At 40.1% G+C, this 17,452-nt stretch overlaps 1 protein-coding gene across 4 annotated transcripts in view; it reads left to right on the top strand.

Annotated features, from left to right (window-relative positions):
- KIAA1328 (KIAA1328 ortholog) overlaps positions 1-17,452 on the top strand; it is a 148,395-nt gene that overhangs the window by 305 nt on the left and 130,638 nt on the right. For 2 of the 4 annotated variants that reach the window (XM_062626652.1, XM_062626653.1), the window contains exons 1-4: positions 39-165; positions 4,139-4,174; positions 5,364-5,503; positions 10,401-10,495. In XM_062626652.1, the coding sequence (XP_062482636.1) occupies positions 39-165; positions 4,139-4,174; positions 5,364-5,503; positions 10,401-10,495 (398 nt within the window). Of the gene's footprint in view, positions 1-38; positions 166-4,138; positions 4,175-5,363; positions 5,504-10,400; positions 10,496-17,452 lie in introns of those variants that run through there. The other 2 variants (XM_062626654.1, XM_062626655.1) reach the window with 2 other exon arrangements.

Genomic DNA, 17,452 nt, shown 5'->3' with positions numbered 1-17,452 from the left:
GGCAGACCAAACCTGCCACTAGGACTACAACTCCCGGCATGCTCCGCTACACCGGCACGGGCAGCCAATGGGGGGGTGACGGGGGGCACTCTGGGAGTGGCGGTTGTTTCAAGATGGCGGAGGCGGGCGGTGGGCTCGGCGGTGCTGTTTACTGGAGTCAGGGCAGTATCCTTCTGCGGGCCGGGGAGGGCGCGACGGGGCTGTGACTTGCTGGGAGGCTGGCTGGGGGCGGGGGCTGCGTGGAGGGGAGCGGGAAGGACTGTGGTTGTGGGGAGCCCTGTAAGCTGTGTGGGGCAGGCGATGGGGGTGTCTGCGTTGGGGCTTTGGTGTGGGAAGGGCTGTGACTGTGGGGCGGCTAGGGTATGGTGGCTGTGGTACAGGGCGTCTGGGGGACCCGCCTGTGAGCGTGGGGAGGTCGGCCCGTGGAGAGGGGCTGGGTGTGAACCTGTGTGAAGGGAGGGTTACGTAGGATTTGAAAGCAAAAGTGGCCTCCAAGAGCAGGGAAGATTGCGTGTCCACTGCCTCTGTGGCCTAGCTGTAAGGTCCTGGGGGAGGTACATACGTAGGAAATGAGGAAACTGGGTTCAGCTTATGGAAACTTGCAAGGGAGTTGAGAGAAACTGAGGCTGGAGACTGAACAGGCAGCAAGAAAAAAATTTGTCTTTTGTGACGGGTGTCAAAAGTTGACTGAAAGCATGACATTGGGTATAAGGAAGAAGTTCTTTACTGTGAGGGTGGTGAGGCAGTGGAATGAGTTGCCCAAGGAAGTCACGAATGCTCCATCCCTGGCGGTGTTCAAGGCCAGATTGGACAGAGCCTTGAGTTACATGGTTTAGTCGTAGGTGTCCATGTCCATGGCAGGGGGTTGGAACTGGATGATCTTAAGGTCCTTTCCAACCCTAACTATTCTGTGATTCTATGATTTAGGGTGACTCTGGGGGGAACATGAAGGCTGGGGAGTTCTGTCTCATCTAGTTGAAGATGTCCCTGCTCATTACAGCGTGGCTGGGCTAGGTGCTCTGTGAAGGTCCCTTCTAACCCAAACTATTTTATGAATCTGTGATTCTGTCTGTGAGGGGCAAGTGAGAAGTTGCGGTGGCTTCGTCTGCAGATGTGCAAGCTCCAGTTGTGAGACACGATGTGGGGCTGGACACGTAAATTGAGTAGGTGGTGGTTTGGTGGTGGTGGGGATTCAGCCTGTAAAAGCCTTGCTATAGAGATGTGTTTGCATTGTTCAGAGAACCAGGAGGAGTTGGCATTGATGTTTAGGATCATGTGGCTGAGTTAGAGGCTCAGCTACTTGAAGACATTAGGGTGGTAGTCCAGCCATTGGCCAGGCTAATGGTTGGACTTGATGATCTTAAAGGTCTTTTCCAGTCTAGAGGAGTCTAATGGGTGGAACTGGCAGGCTTATAAATCAATATAAGGACAGGGAGAGATCACTCACCAGTTACCATCACAGGCAAAACAGATTCAACTCGGGGAATTCAGTTTAATTTATTACCAACTGAGTCAGAATAGGAAAATGAGAAGTAAACTCAAACCTTAAAAAAAACTTCCCCTCACCCACCCCTTCTTCCCAGGCTTAACTTTACTCCAGATTTCTCTACCTCCTCCACCAGTGTGGCACAGGGGGATGAGGAATGTGTGTCCCGCTCAGTTCATCACATGTTTCTGCTGCTCCTTCCTTCTCAGGAGAGAACTCCTAACACTTCCCCTGCTTCAGTGTGGGGTCACTCCCATGGGAGACAGTCCTCCATGAACTTCTCCAGTGTGAGTTCTTCTCACAGACTGCAGTTTTTCATGAACTGCTCCCTTCCATGGGTGCAGTCCTTCAGGAACAGACTGCTCCAGCTTGGGTGCCTTCCATGGGGTACATCCTTCCGGAACAGACTGCTCCAGTGTGGGTCCCTTCCACAGGGTGCATCCTTCAGGAACAGGCTGCTCCAGCGTGGGTCCCTTCTGTGGGGTCACAGCTCCTTCAGCAAACCCGCTCCAGTATGGGCTCCTCTCTCCATGAGCCACAGATCCTGCCAGGAGCCTGTTCCTGGGGGAAGTATGGGCTTCCCATGGGGTCACAGCCTCCTTCAGGCATCCCCCTGCTCCAGTGTAGGCTCCTCCATGAGCTGCAGGTACATATCTGCTCTACCATGGACCTCCATGGGCTGCAGAGGCACAGCCTGCCTCACCCTGGTCTGCATCACAGGCTGCAGAGGAATCTCTGCTCCAGTGCCTGGAGCCTCTCTTCTGTTCCTTCATCACTGATCTTGGTGTATGAAGGGATGTTGCTCTCACATATTCTCACTCTGTTCAGCTGCAGTTGCTGTTGCACAGCAACTTTTTAGCTGTCTTAGACCATGTTATCCAGAGGTGCCACCACCATTGCTGATAGGCTTGGCTTTAGCCAGTATTGTGTCTGTCTTGGAGCTGGCTGACCTTGGTTCCACTGGACAAAAGGGAAGCTTCTAGCAGCTTCTCACAGAAACCACCCCTATGGCTCCCCTGCTATCAAAACATTGGCATGCAAACTTAATACAGTTATTTAGGCAAATCTGTTTTATTTCCTACATAACATTGTGTTGGCACACAGGTTAACCGTACGTCAGTTGACAATGCAATCGCGTGTGCTGAAGTTTGTTATCTGTAGGATGAGTTGAAGATAGTCTCCTCAGTGTCCTGGAGATTGCTGTTGCAGTTGTGCTCTTAACAGCTGTTTGGACTGGGCTGTGATCCAGACTTGGACTTTTGATTTACCTTGGTATTTTTGGAAAGAGGGAAAGTAGTGCTTTACTTTCAAAATTTATTTAGCTCTTCACCTGGTTCATCGCATGATAAAAACAAAAGTGCTTTCAGCATTTGTAGAGAGAGAGAGAGATGACTGCCAGTGGTACTAAGTGAACATATTCTCAAACTGGTGTGAGACTGATGAGTGATAATTGTTTACAAGTGATAAAGTGGATCAACAAGATCACAAGGGAGCCTGTGATCAGTGCCAAGACAGTGGCTATTGATTTCGAAGTTGCTGTCCACAGAAGGAAATATCTAGGCTGTTGCTAATTTTCTGCACCATGCGGTAATTTATTAAATCAAGTTTTTGAAATTGTACTATCAAAATCAAATTTTAGTTATGGTTATAATTTGTTTAGGTTAATTAAAATATTTCCACAATTTGACTTTCTTGTATGAAGACAGCTGCAACTTAAATACATTTAAGGGTAAATGTACTGGAATCAGGTAATTGAGTTAACTTGCCAATCTTAGCAGGTTGAGGAAAGTGAAGGGGTTTAAAGATATTTTGTGCCCTGTCTTTTTGTTTTCCACTTTAGTATAATGTTAATTACTTATGTGGGAATAAAAATCTTTATGTTCAGCTAAATGAAACTGTTGCTTGAAGGAAAATGCTGTAGTTTACACTCTTCCCTGAATTGTGTCAAGTCCTACTTTTAGTGACTTCTAGGAGGCGAGGATTCAAGTTCAGTAACTGTTAACAGCACAAATAATATGGTGCCCAGTCCTTTGTGATTTATTTATTATTTTTTTTTTTAGTGCTTTCTGCAGTCAAGTAATGTAACAGTTAAAGCTCTGGGTTATTTGAAAGTTCCTGAAACTTCATAAAGACAAACAGTCCTAAAGCTTTCATCTGTTACTCACCATGTGATGGTCAGATGAGAATGACCAACTTCCTTTGAAACCTTTTGTATTTTTCCTTGTTTATGTTTCTTAGTATATATAGTACAAAGTGTATTTCATTGCAGTATGAATATACACTATTTCAGAATTTGTCTTCCCTACATATCAAGAAGTTCCTGCTTAATTTAAATAAATAGTATTACTTCATTATCTTATTAGTTGCACTTGTAACTGGGCCTGGTCCCTGGGATCTTTTGTGAAGGTGACCTCTAAGATTACAGACTGAAAGTTAATGCACAGTGAAGAAAGAATAATGCTTTTTGTTTTAGCCATCTCTGTTGTTTTCTCCTGTCAAGTTTTGTTTGCTTTTGGTGCTCCCAGTGTGTTGCCAGTTTGTTTTCTTATCAACAGCCTTTTAAAATTAAGACAAAATACTTACTTTTGTAGTTCCCTTTTATGGGCCAAGCTTGCTGTCTTTGTTTATTACCTTTAACAAAGCCACATGCAGTTTCTGATGGAAAACAGCCAATGGTGTCTGTTTCAGGTATGACCTGCTAATCATAAACAAAAGGTTTTTCCTGTGAATGCTAAACTTTGCAAAGTCTTTTCAGGTACCTGGTTTGTGTACCTAAGTATTTAAAGTACAGAGAGTACCTTAGAGTCATCACAACTTGTAACGGGACATACAGGACTACAGTAGAAGATTTATACTCTGCTGCTTAGATAAGCATACAGTATAAGATGAACAGTTTCAGGGGAGTTGTTTCTATTGCAGGTACAGCATAGTTTTATCCAGTCTACAAGGTAAGCTGAATTTTTAATGTGGTCTCTAAAGAATGTTGAAGCATTGTAGATGTTCAGGTCTTTTGGAGATTTTTGAAGAGGTCAATTAAAATGAAGATTTATTGTATAAAGAAAGAATTTTATTTTTTTTAATTCGTTCTCTTGACCTTGATTTACTGAGTGCATGCTTACGCACATCTCTGGGGAAAAGATGGGTGTTACTAGTCCCCTTTAAGAATTTCCTAATTGTTTTCAAACACAGCTTTTGCAGTGATACCAGGTCCTGAAACATAATGTGGGATGATTAGTAAAATGGTGTATGTGTCCTCACTATGTCTAGCAATTATAATTTTAAGGAATTCAGCGCTCTAGGTTTGGAGTAGCATGTTTACTCTTCAAAATTACTGGCCAAACAGTTCTATTAAAAAAATCTCTGCCTGTGTTTTGTAGGTAGCATAGTTCAAGCCAGGCAATGTCAGATCGTTATGCTGTGTCCTGTAAAGAAAGCAGTGATACTAAATGATGGAAATGAAAATTCATTCTGGGAGATATTCTTCCACTTTCATGGAAGAGGCTTTCAGAAATGTTATTCTCCCTTGTGTATGAACATGGGGATGTTAAAGCCTATAAGCAGAAGCTCAAATTTATGCTTTTGCATCTTAAACACAGGTTTTAGCACTGAAGGTCAGTCAGAGACAACATGTGTGTTTCAGAATTTACTTTGCTATTCATGTGGCTGAGTGCACTTCAGTGCTGTGCTCATATATTCATCTTAATGAAATTTTGTGTGGAGTGAAGGGCTGGGGAGTATTGCAAACATACACCTGAAATGCTTATTCTTTTGAAAAAATGCTGCTAAAAGCACAGATGCCTTTGTGGAAGTCCTGTTGTTAGAGGCAAGACCCTTTTGACTTTCTAATTTCTGTGTTCTGCTTGTCTTTCATCTTCAGGAGCGGCTACGGAAGGAAATTTAAGAACAAGGTGTTTGCCAAAAAATCAGAAAAGTGAAACTGAACTAAAGGTGCCTGCAGCTCCTGCTTCCATTCCCATGGATCCTGTTAGAAGCACAGGAGATCTGACAGGGCAGCAGGTCAGTAAAGGCAAATTTTTCTGCCTCTTAAGAGTGTGCATAGTAGAAAAATGGCAGAAAATCTTTAGATTGAAAAACAGTTTTCATGTGCTATTATTTTTAGAATCTCTCACACTTTTCGCCTACCTACATGGTGGCTTGCTGGCAAAAATTACTTTTCCACTGAAATCGCTTGCCCACCTAAAGAGAACAAAAGCTGAATGCGCAAATTTATGTAAGTGGTACATAACTGGGGCTATGTAAGGCAGATAATATATATCTCTCTATGTGTGCATATGTACAGAGAGTGTAGCTTTGAGTAGCCCCATATCTATCTATATGTTACTGGCCAAACAAACGAGGTTGTTTCAGTCTATTCAGTTTCATTGCACTAATCATATTGCTTAGAAACAAGACTTGCAAGATTCCTTTTAGAGACCATTTTGGTGTGTCTGCTCATGTTAGGCGTATAAAATCACTTTCTGTTTTTGATAGTAAAATTTAAAAATAACTCTGAGTAGTAGAAATAGCTTTGAATTTTCTGGTATACTCCTGCAGTAGGTGATGCTTTTTCTACTGTTTATTGCATTAGAAGTTTCAGAGCAGTGGGTTTCCTTTGGAAGGCTGTTCTGTATTGTGATACTCATAAATCTGTGGAGAGGTGCCATTTTTCTAACCTGATTTGTATAGTACAGGGCCTATGTAAGTCATTTGAGCACTGTTAATTCCCTTGCATTGTAGTCATCTTGGGCAAGTCTGTTACTCACTAGGGTTTGGTATGCTTTCACTTAACAGGCTGGATGTAAAACTTCTGACTGCTTCTGAATCACTGTTGTATTATCATGCAGTTAAATCTTGATTTTTGGGCTAAGATGTCCTTGTTTGTGTCCTATGTGTGCTTGAGTAAATGCTATGTGCCTTACATGTGCGTTCAAAACTCTGATGTGAAGACAGATCATTCAGCTGTCATTGCTTTGACAGTGTCACTGCCCTTCGCATCCTTTAGCATGACATCCTTATAACTGTTACTCATTTTTAGGGTCATTCTTGGACTTACCTGTTTTCATTTCTGTGTTTATCAGTACTTGCTTTTAGTAGACTGGTATATAGACCCACTTTGCAAATTAGGCTGTTAAGTAACATGCAGAGGAATTTCACAAATAGCCCCCATTATGCAGTATCTTTCTGTAGAAGTATCTCTTCCTACTAGGTATCTACAAGTCAGATGCCTTCATATGTCACGTTAAAATCTGTTTTGTTGTATGGTGTGTTGATTGCATTGTTTAGAGAATTTTACTCCCCTTTCTCTGAGAGCTGTTAGGACAGAAATGGTCTTTGTGTTTTCTTTCTTTTTTATTAATTTTTTTTTTTAATAGAATGCCTCATATGTGAAATCTTGATTGGAGATTCAAACATGTTTTTATATTTTTGATAATAAAATGTGTTTGAAGCTTTCTCTTTTCCATTTCTTTTAACCTTCTGTTGTTTTTTTTTTTTTTTTGTTTATCTTGCCAAATCCTCCAGGAACCTTTGTGTTCTGACTTTGAAGATAAGCTCTGAATTACTTGAAACAAACAAAGCAAGTACATTTTACCTATTGTGGAAGAAGAATGTTTCACAAAATTCTTTTTGCAAGGAGTTCTCATTAGCACAGAACTAATTCTCTTAAAGGTGTTGTGTGTTTGTGTCTAGGGAGAGCTGATTGCTTTACTTTTAACACACTTTACACTGTTGTACTGGTAGGTAGCTCAGTGTTAATGGTTTACCAGAATCCTCTTTTGAAGAGAATGGATTGAGTTTTACTTTAGTATGAATCTTGGCAGAACTGATTTACCGTTTCTTCATTCAGGTGGACTTGAGTACCAGAAAGGTGAATTAGAATTTTGGAGAAGATTTCAAAAAAGTCTTGTTAGCTATGGAGCTTCTCTGGTGATTTTAATGAATTAGTGGCTTGCTGTACTGGTCTTGACCAAAATTTCCCATCTTTCTACTTCCTTTTGACAGAAGTTGTCTGCTTCTTTCATGCAAATTGTGATCTTCCAAGGCATGGTTTATAAAGTGAGAGAATCTCCCATTTATGAAACTAAGTTCTACCCTGAGCTGTGTAGAAAGGACAGAAATCCGGAAGGAGACAATAGTCTTGGTCTCTATCATTTTTCATCTTATTTTGATGGTGGAGTTGTTGCTGTGTGTAATTCCACAGCTTCATTTTGACATGTGTTATGGTACAAGCCTGCCTTTTTAGATTTTAATTTTCATACCACTGATGTTTGTCTGACAGTATGTACATAGGTTTGAGTAATAGCTTTGAGTACCTTCTGTTTAAAACTCCTTCACTAATGTGATCAAGCTTGTGCCTATTTTGTGAGTGAAAAATGTCCTGTTACTTCTGATTTTTCTTAAAGAAGTTCCATTATCAGGCTGCTAAAAATAAAAATAAATCAGATATTTTTAGCATGGGAAATGCAGATTCTTCAACCTTATGTTTAGTTGAATTCAGTTAACTTTAAAATATTATCTCTTCATTTGTATGACTGTAAATAGCATGTGTTTTGGAAGGAAACTGTGAAATCAAATGTCCTCAAGAAAAGCCCTGAAATATAATTTGACTTAATAAAATCCAGTCTTTTACTTTACCACTCCCCATCCCTTTGGGAAATCCACTTAAGTTAAAATAAGAGTGTACTGAAGAGTCAGGTGGGTGTAACATGAATCTGTATAAAATCAAAATCTCTTTCAGAAGTGATGTGGTTCTTCCATTATTTCAAACTATTGTTCAGGAAGCAATTAGCAAAGAATGGAAGGGGGTACTTCCTTCCTGATGTGTGTAGATCAGCTGCCATTACTGCTAATGAGGGGAGAGCAACCCAGTGTTTGCTTTGTATGCTCAGAGGTGGTTCAGTGGTGTATTGTGTTAACTTGTGTTAGCTATTCTCTTCTCTTGTTATTTCCCATATCATTATTATTATTGGTGGTAGCAGTGGTGGGTTTGTGTTATACCTTAGTTACTGGACTGTGTCTTTGGAAGTAAAGAGAAGGGAACATCATGCCAGAGCTTGAAAACCACTCACTGAAAATGGCAGGGTGTTACCAGCCTCAAAAACTTGCAAAGATGGTAAAAGATGAGCAGAATGTAATCACCTTGGATTTAAAGGAGCTGAATCCACATGGACCTTTGCAGCACCTATCTCCAGGTTCCCAAGACTCCCAGTGCGTGTGGCCAGCGCATTGGTGAGATCTTGTTTTTGGAGCCTGGACATCTCTGTTTTGCTTTGCTTAGTTGCGCACGTACTCGGCCTATGGCCACACCACCCTGAAAACGCCCGATCTCGTCTGATCTGGGAAGCTGTGCAGGGTCAGGCGCGGTGGCCAAGTGGTAAAGCATCTGTCTCGTAAAGCAAAGATCGCGGGTTTGAATCCTGTCCATGCCTGCAGAGGCAGAGCGCTATGCTGGCAGCCCCACCGCGAGGAGGGTGTGAAGGAATGTCTTCTTCATAGGCTGACCACTTGAGGAGGGAAGAAAAGATATGTAATTGCTAAACACTTCCATTATATACCTCCCAAAGTATAGAGGTGATGACCACACTGGGAACAAATACTAGCCCAGATTCATGATCAGTGAGTCTATTGTATTACAAGTCATTGCTATGAAGTACAGTGAAACAAGATCCTTAGCCCAGGTCCGACCCCCAGCCGATAAACACTAAACCAGCAAATACTGCCTGTAAGTAAGGTAGGACATGCTGAAACTGTGAGATCAAGAGCAACAACTTTGAGAGCCAATAAATCAGCATTTTGATGACTGACTATTAAAGAAATTGTGGGCCAGGTGACTGAGTAGACACCGAAGAATACCAGCCAGAGCAGTATGCTTCCCTAATTGCAGCATGTTTCACAGTCGTGAATAACCTGGGCAATAACCTACAAGGCATTTGGTAGCATTCTTGGATCTCATGTTAAGTGCAGTATGCCTTCGGGAAGGTTTGTACTATTTGAAGATTTGTAAAAATCTAAACTGAGAATAAGTAAATCAGATTAAGTGGAAATACTTTTGGACAGAATAGCAGTTTTTACTGCAGCTTTCACGTTGGGATTTTTGTTAGCACTAGCGCTGGAGAACCGTGTCACTGATGTCTAAAGTGTTTGATAAAGAAAAACAGTTTAGAGTTTAGAACTGTTTCTGTTTGGAAACGCGAAGTAGATAACGTCGGTAACCTCGGTAATGCGAGGAGCTGCTGCAAACACGAACAGTAGTTTGCCCTCTGGTGGACATTGATAGCAAATACCAGTGTGATAAAGGAATGTATTAAAAGAGCTGAAGTACTGGAATCTGTTAAAGGTTCTGTTTGAGAAGTAGTGGGTACGAAGGTAGCAAATAAGTGATTAAAAAAAAAAAAGGATGTAAAAAAGCATGTATTAAAAAATCTTTCCAAATAAGGACTTATACAATCTACTAATGATACATTGTATATCTTTTTTGCTGTTTTTAATGTTTTGGTTGTAAATGCTAAGGCAGATTTTTTTTTTTTAATTAAAAAAAAAACTTTTTAAATTTTTTTAGGCTCCTAATAAAGTGTGAACTCAGATCTGGATATCGCTGCACTAGATTTCCAAGTCATGAGAACTTACTGCCCTTTTTCTAGTATGAACCAGTGGGTAGTGTATGTCTTAAAACTTTACCCAAATGTTTAATAGTAAAGTTAGCAGCTTGCATTTGAATTACAAGTTTATTAAAAGAAGTCTTCACAATTTGGTTATTTGTTTTACTGAACTGTACTTACATTTAAAAAAATCATGGTTTATTTCCAGTTGGAATTTGTCTGCTTCTAGTTACTAGGTTTTGAAATGCTTTAATATCTTATGAAATATTTGTTCTCTTTTAAAGAATACTTTCTAAAATGTCACTTTAAATTTTCAGGTCACTAATGAAGGAGGAATGAAGAGTGCTTCTTTAAAGGATTTGTGTCCTGAGGACAAGAGGCGCATTGCGAACTTAATTAGAGAACTTGCCAGGTAAGAATAAGCATCACCTGAAAATGCATTATGTTTAAGGAGAGTCATTCCTCTAATTAACATCAAGCAATGTAGAACTGCTTTATGGAACTGAATATTTGCATAAGGTAATTTTTCTCGCTGGAAGAGATATGAGTAATGAAGCAGCCTGATCCGTTTTTCTTTGCTTCTTGACTCAGCCCCCCTCTAAATGCATGGAGTACAAAAGCCAAAGTTTTATGACCTGCAGTAGTTCATCCATAAAAAACATGTCACAGGGCTAGGGTTTTGTTTGCTGCTGTATCATGTGCTTTAAATAAACACATATTGTCTTTTGGAAATGACAGGCTTTGTTGATATGAAAATTTGTAGTGCTTATTTATCAGGGTAACCTCTTACATGGCATGCCATGTTAAAGGTGGATTGGTGATCTTGTGGGTGAGACATGTTGATCAGTATTTGAAGTGCTTGCACGTGTAGAGCAATAAAGAGTGAAGTATAATTTTAATTCATCTAGCCAAATTTTCTTTTGCTTTGATTAATTTATTAAAGTTCTCTGTATAACGTGAGAGTCTGAAACAGTGCAAATTTCACGGCTTTAGCAAACATTTTTTTGACGTTTTATTCCAGTGCTAGTTGCATTCATGAAAATAAATGATGTGAAAGACAGATTGAATTTGAGAGAGGAGATTTTTGCCTCTCCTTCTGTGCCCCTAACACTTAAGAATTTGTGGAAATCTGCTTTTTACGTAGGGGCCGTAAGGAGCGCTTCTCAGTTTTTAGCAGGGACTTTAGCAGGCCCTCACACATTAGGGGGCAGTGTCTTGTGAGATGATCTTGGGTCCTTTGGTCTTAAAGTTAGTGTCCATACTAAGAATTTATAAAGAATGCTGCAAACTTATAAAGGCACAGTTTTTCTAGAACAAAATGTAGGTTCTCAGATATTAATGAAATGCATTTTGCCATAGATTTCATGTCTGCAATAATTGGCAAGCATTACTGTCCTTTTTATATTGGAAAATTTGGGCAGTGAAATTAAGTTACTTGCTCAAGGTCATGCAATAAGTCTTGGGTGCAGCTAGGAATATTTTCTCTCTGATTATCCTCATCCAGTGGACCATTTTGCCTGCTAATAATTTTTACCAATATAGGATTTCTTGCTATACAGTATTTTAGTAATTTCTGAAGTTCTTCATGCTTGCAACGCTATTTTATCCTACCTTATGTGTTAGAAAATGTCTAGTTAAGGCTGTCATAAAGAGTAGATTGCTGGGAAGGCTGGTTACAAATTGTCAGATGTTGGAGCTATTCGGACACTGTTGCCACTGTTGATATATAGAGGTATATTCTAATATTAAAAAAAGCCTTTTATTACATTGTTCCTCATAATACACTGCTCCCTGGTGAATAGTAGTACACTAACTCATTTGAGCATGGGATTCTTCTTAAATCTCAGATGCTGTGATTTTTCCCCGAGGACAGTTTGATATTTCTGCCTGACATTTCTTCGAAGAAAAATAGAAAGTGCAGCAACATTAATTTTGAAAAGTAAAATTAGTGGAACACTATTATTTTATACTTAGTTCTCTTTTATTTTTAAACTTAATCTTATTTTTATTGGATGTTATTAAAAGTCCTTTGCAGAGTAATAGGGAAGTTGAACTTTAATTCCGCTCACCTCGTCACTTTTTTAAAACTCTCCATAATTTTCATCCCTAGTTGTGCAATGATGGAGGGTTTTTACATGCAGTAAAACATTCTTTGCTGTTTTGGAGAAGAAAAGGAACCAGCAGGCTGCTGAAAGTTTTCCAGGAAGACTGTCCTGCAGTAAATACTTGGAATAATAAAGACCTCTCTTGACCAGAGCTATACTTCACTCTTCCTGAAGTTGTTAACTTTTATGATGAAAATGAGGGTAGTTCTGACTAATTCCAGCATGTTTGTTGTGGGATGCTGGACAGAAATAGATTGGTCAGTAACTGCCTGCTTGAAGACAGTTGTAAAATTCTGTGGAAACCAGTAGCAAAATACGATTAACCCCTTGCTTGAGCAGCTCAGGATATTGGTCTTCCTTCTGCCTTCTGTGACTGCTGAAGGAGACCTAATGTAATTTCTCTCCCTTTTTCTTCTTCTCTTCTTCCAACTCTCATTCCTGTTATACTTTTGAACATTGGGAAGGTGTGTGCCTGTGCATTACCTAATATGCTGCTGTGTTAGATTTTGTCTTGATGTGAGTGAATTACAATACTGGCTATATTATTAACCTTTCCCTTGGGAAAAAAAAATCCGTTAATGCTCCGTAATGCTCTGGTGTGGCTTCTGGTAGCTGACATCAATGTTAGCCGTTAGGGACTTCATGAAATTCAGTTTTGAGACAGGGTTGAAAGAATGAACTCAACTGATCCTTTCTAATCCTCCTGTCTAGGCTAAATAATCTTAGTTTTTGCTCTATGCTGCCACCTGTAAATGTAACTATTATTTTGCCTTTCTTTGAACAGGAGGAGGGGTGGTGGTTTTACACTAGAAGAGGGGAGATTCAGGCTGCATGTGTGGAAGAGATTTTTTACAATGAGGGTGGTAAAATCCTGGCACAGGCTGCCCAGAGAGGTAGTGGATGCTCCATCCCTGAAGACATTCAAGCCAAGTTGGATGTGGTTCTGGGTAACCTGATCTAATTGAAGGTGTCACTGCTGATTGCAGGGGGGTTGGACTAGATGACCTGTGGTGGTCCCTTACAACCCAAAGTATTCTATGATTCTATATACAGTTTATCTTCCTTTATGTGAAAAGAGAGACAGACTGGGTCCGAACTGTAAAAGACTTGAATGTTGTAAATTTGAACTTTGTGTTAGCAGATTCCTTCTGAATTGTTTTTTTAGATGAATTTCTGAGTAGAACGAGCCAGGCCTATGAGTGCCAAAGTGCTTTGTGGTAAATGGGAAATTCTCTAGTGTGATAAGCTGTTACTGTCAAAAACAACTGGCATGGCACCTTTGTGTTTTCAGCAAGGTGCTGCTGGCATGGTGGTGAAAGTGGCAGGCATGGTAAGGCCAAATTTTAGCTCTTCCTACAAGCAGAATCCTTTTAAGAGGCAAAAAAATACTTTCTCTGAGCTTTTATTACTGCAGGCTACTCCTGAAGCAGTCATTAGCTTATTTAATGAAATGAGCAGTGACATGGTGAAGACGCTGAAGGAATTCTGCCCTTGTAGTCTGCACCAGTGTCAGCACACATTAGCCTCTTCCAAGAGGGAGCGGCACAAGGTCCTCTGAGACCCAGCCATTTGGCTCTTAAGCATTAAGGACTTGCTAGACACCATACCAGGAATGGGTACGAAGTATTGTGGAATGAAATATTTGAAGTGATATGCAGATGTTGAGAGCGCTCTCTATCATAGCATTTGGCTGAATGGAGAGGGTCATAACTTCCTTTGCAGAGAGAGTGAATGTGTGCATGCTTGCAAGCATTCACTTCACTCCTGACTGATATACAGCCATAGTACTCTGATTTTCTAGCTCCCACTATGACATGTACATCATAAATACTTCTTCCCTGCTGCACAGTTCACATGTGCCTGTACTGCTCACATCTTCAGTTTGCTTTTGAATGAACAGAGGCATTGACTAGGTGAGGTAGAATGGTTCATGAAATTTTAATTTTTGTTTTTAGTGGTGAGGATTGGTATCTATCTACTTTGTATTCTTTCTTTCTTCAGATAAGATAAACACAGAGAAAGCTGGCTCCCTGTTGTCTTTGCAAACAAATCTTTGAAAGCAGTTTAGGTAGAAAGGTATCATAATGCCCTTATCCACCCAAGGGAGGGAGTGATTGCCCTTTTCAAATGAGATACAAGGTGGTTTTTGCTGTCAGATTAGTGTCTTTCTGGCAAAGACCACTGGCATGCCCAGAATGACTTGCACCCCCAGCAGTTGTTAAACAGCCTTCAGATAGCCCTGTGTCCCTTGCAGAGAAAATGCTTCCTCCTTCCCAAGTCCTTGGATTCCTAAACCCTTTGTAGGGTGCTGGCAGTCTGGGATGCTAGCCTTTTTTTACCAGCATTGCTTTTCTTCCTGATATGAAGATGAAATTGACCAACTGCAATTGAATTTTTTTCAGCAAAAGGTGAAAATAGGAATCAAAACAGAAGGTTAATTTGGTTACAGAACTGGAAAGCATTACAAAGGAGGACAGTAAAACTACTGTAGCGTATATCTGCTGTTTAAGTGTTTTTCTTTCAGCAGTTAGGATCTTTGAAGGACAACTTGCCTCTGGAAGCCCGTATTACAGATCTGCTGTGTGTAGCCTCTTGAGTTACCTTCTCTCCTGGGTTACACTACCTTGTATTTAACCTGGCTTTAACTTCAATGTCAAGATCTTTTATTCTTTTTTGCTTTGTCTGTGCTACTTTAGGAGCAATATTGTGCAATAATTGGTCAGGCAGTGAGACTGCAAATGAGATATCCCTAAGCTTGTCTGGAAATTGCTTCTTGTTGGTAGGGAAAGCATGCCTTGGATTATTGTATCACCAATCACACTTACCTTTTGTGCTTAAAAAGTCATTTGTGGCTATAAATTCATGCTGTGAGATCTAGTTTTGTATTTTGCAAGTTGCATATCCTAAGATTTATCCATTCTGTAGCAATTTTAATTATGTCTTTGAATCGTTAGGGGTTTTGTTATTTTATTTTTTTAATTTATACAAAGTGCCCATGATACTTGGGTGAAATATATCAGATTTGTGAAGTGTCCTTAGAGAAAAGTTCTGCCATTATTTCTTCCTGCAGTGCTTGTATTAAAAGTCACTTGGTGCTCACTTCTCCCAGAGGCACGTTGTGATCAACTCTGGCATGAAACTTCTTGTTTCATCTTTCTGGAGTGCATCTTCCCCTTGGAATACCTGATTTCATTCCATGATTTCCGTGTGTGCTGGGCTTTGGATGATGCTCTTATCTTAGTCCTTGCTCCATCTTTCCTTCCCCTGTGGCCTTGCCTGTTCCAGTTGCCATTCTTTGCTTGGAATTTAAAATTTCTGTTTTTTGAGAATGGTCACCAAAAGTTTTCCATCTTTGCTAGCTAGTTGGCAGACTAATACCAGGTGAATATTGCCTAAAAAGTAAATGTTCCCAACAACTCTAGGACTGATAGTGAACTTCCCAGTGTAGTGTGTCTGCTTTTTATTTATACTGTCTTCTCTCTTGATTTGCTCTTTTGCAGCTCTTAATGCATTTAGACTTCTCTTTGTAGAAGCTCAATTTTTTCTAACACTTTTAAAAAATAGGAAACACTATTTTTAATTTGTCTTTTCAGCTCCTTTTGTAAAGATTGTAAGAGCCTTCAGTCAGGAAGAGTTCTCTTGAGTTTTGTCCCTAGCGTAGTGTTGATGTGTTATGGCTCTTTCTTGTGCATGCCAGTTATTCAATAGACAAGTGAAACTTTAATCGTTGTTGACCTGTGCAGTACTTAAAAATTCCACCCTGATAGCATCAATCCTGCCTTACTCAGTGGAATGAATCAGTGTCATCAGCAAGGTTGTTGATCAATTCCTTCTTCAGATAACACAGAACTACTAGTATCAGGAGTGGACTTGGGAGCACACCGTAATAGTTGGAACTGGTGAATTAGGAATTAATTTGAAACCTAAAGCTGATGCCCTAGCAGGATTTTTTTTTGTCAAAATCCCTGCATTATGATTTTTTATTTCCTACAGAGGAGTTTTTTTTTCTGTAAAATAAAAATAATATCTTTATTTTAATGTCTAGAATTATGTAAGCTTTGAAGTGTTGAGTTTAGAACAAATCTCAAACAAATTTGGTGTGTATCCTATGACATAAGATAGGTGCATGTAAATTGCAAGTAAGAAAATGGTGCTAGAATAATTCTGAACAGCTGGAATAATTCTACTGATTTGTCATCTTTGCTTCTGCTATTGGTCCTCTATTTGTTCCTGCAAACAACGGTAATGGAGCTAGACACCAGTGTGTTGCCCAGGGGAGCAGCTGTGCCCTTTGTAATTGTAGTGTCTTTATTCTTTCACTGCTGTTTGCTGACCACGGGCAGATGAAAAGCAAGTAAAAATCCTTTTAAGGAGCCTTGTAATATTTCTGTTTGGCATCAGTGAAGTTTTTCCTAATTCTGCTAAAAATCTTTTTTTTTTTTTCTGCCAGAAGGCAAAGAAATAAGTATATAAAAAAAGTCTCACTGAGCTATGTATAGGATGTGTCATAAATCCAACATAATCTGATGACATTCTTGTATTCCTTTTCTCTAACTTCCTTTTGCCACCTCCTGTGAGTAACTGTCTTCTGTATCTTGCCTGCCCTTTATGGGCTGTCTCCTGCTTTGTGATACATAAACACATACTGCCACATTTCTCCTAAGATCACTTACTGTTCTCAGTCATTTACTGCATAAGATATGTGGCACAATATATTCATGTGTCTGGGAGTATGACAGCTTGCTGTGATCTGTGTTAAATACAAACACAGCACGTGCATGTGATGCAGACTGATACAAGGCGCATCGGAGAATGTGGAGATGGGTAAAATCTGCTAGGTTTAGTCTAATTTCTCTAGTGCTCTGTTCTTTCTTACCTTATTTTAGACCAGGCTAGATGGGGCTTTGAGCAAACTGGTCTAGTGGAAGGTGTCGCTGCCCATGGCAGGGGTATTGGAACTATATGAGCTTTAAGGTCCCTTCACATTCAAACTATTCTGTGATTTTCTTGTACTGTTGTTGGATTTTAATATTCTTTGATGCCTGGTGTTTCAGTTGTCTCTTTTTATAGTGCAGCATCACTCCAGCAGTTAGGAAGCGAGTTTCCTTCCTTATGTAGTGTCCTCGAGGTGGTGCTTGTTCTGCCTTTCCTTTCTGATTTTATTTTCCACTGTTCTTGTTTCCTTCCTGTCTCATCTTACATGGTCATTGCTGTCTTCATTGTCTTCTCCAATTGGTGTGGTTTATTCTCTGTTCTCTACTTTT

The sequence above is a fragment of the Pezoporus occidentalis genome, unplaced genomic scaffold, assembly GCF_034315485.1.
Source record: "Pezoporus occidentalis ecotype Australia unplaced genomic scaffold, CSIRO_AGI_Poc_V1 ctg296, whole genome shotgun sequence".
In the NCBI taxonomy this organism is placed as follows: domain Eukaryota; kingdom Metazoa; phylum Chordata; class Aves; order Psittaciformes; family Psittacidae; genus Pezoporus; species Pezoporus occidentalis.
This window is presented reverse-complemented; position numbering and strand designations above follow the sequence as displayed.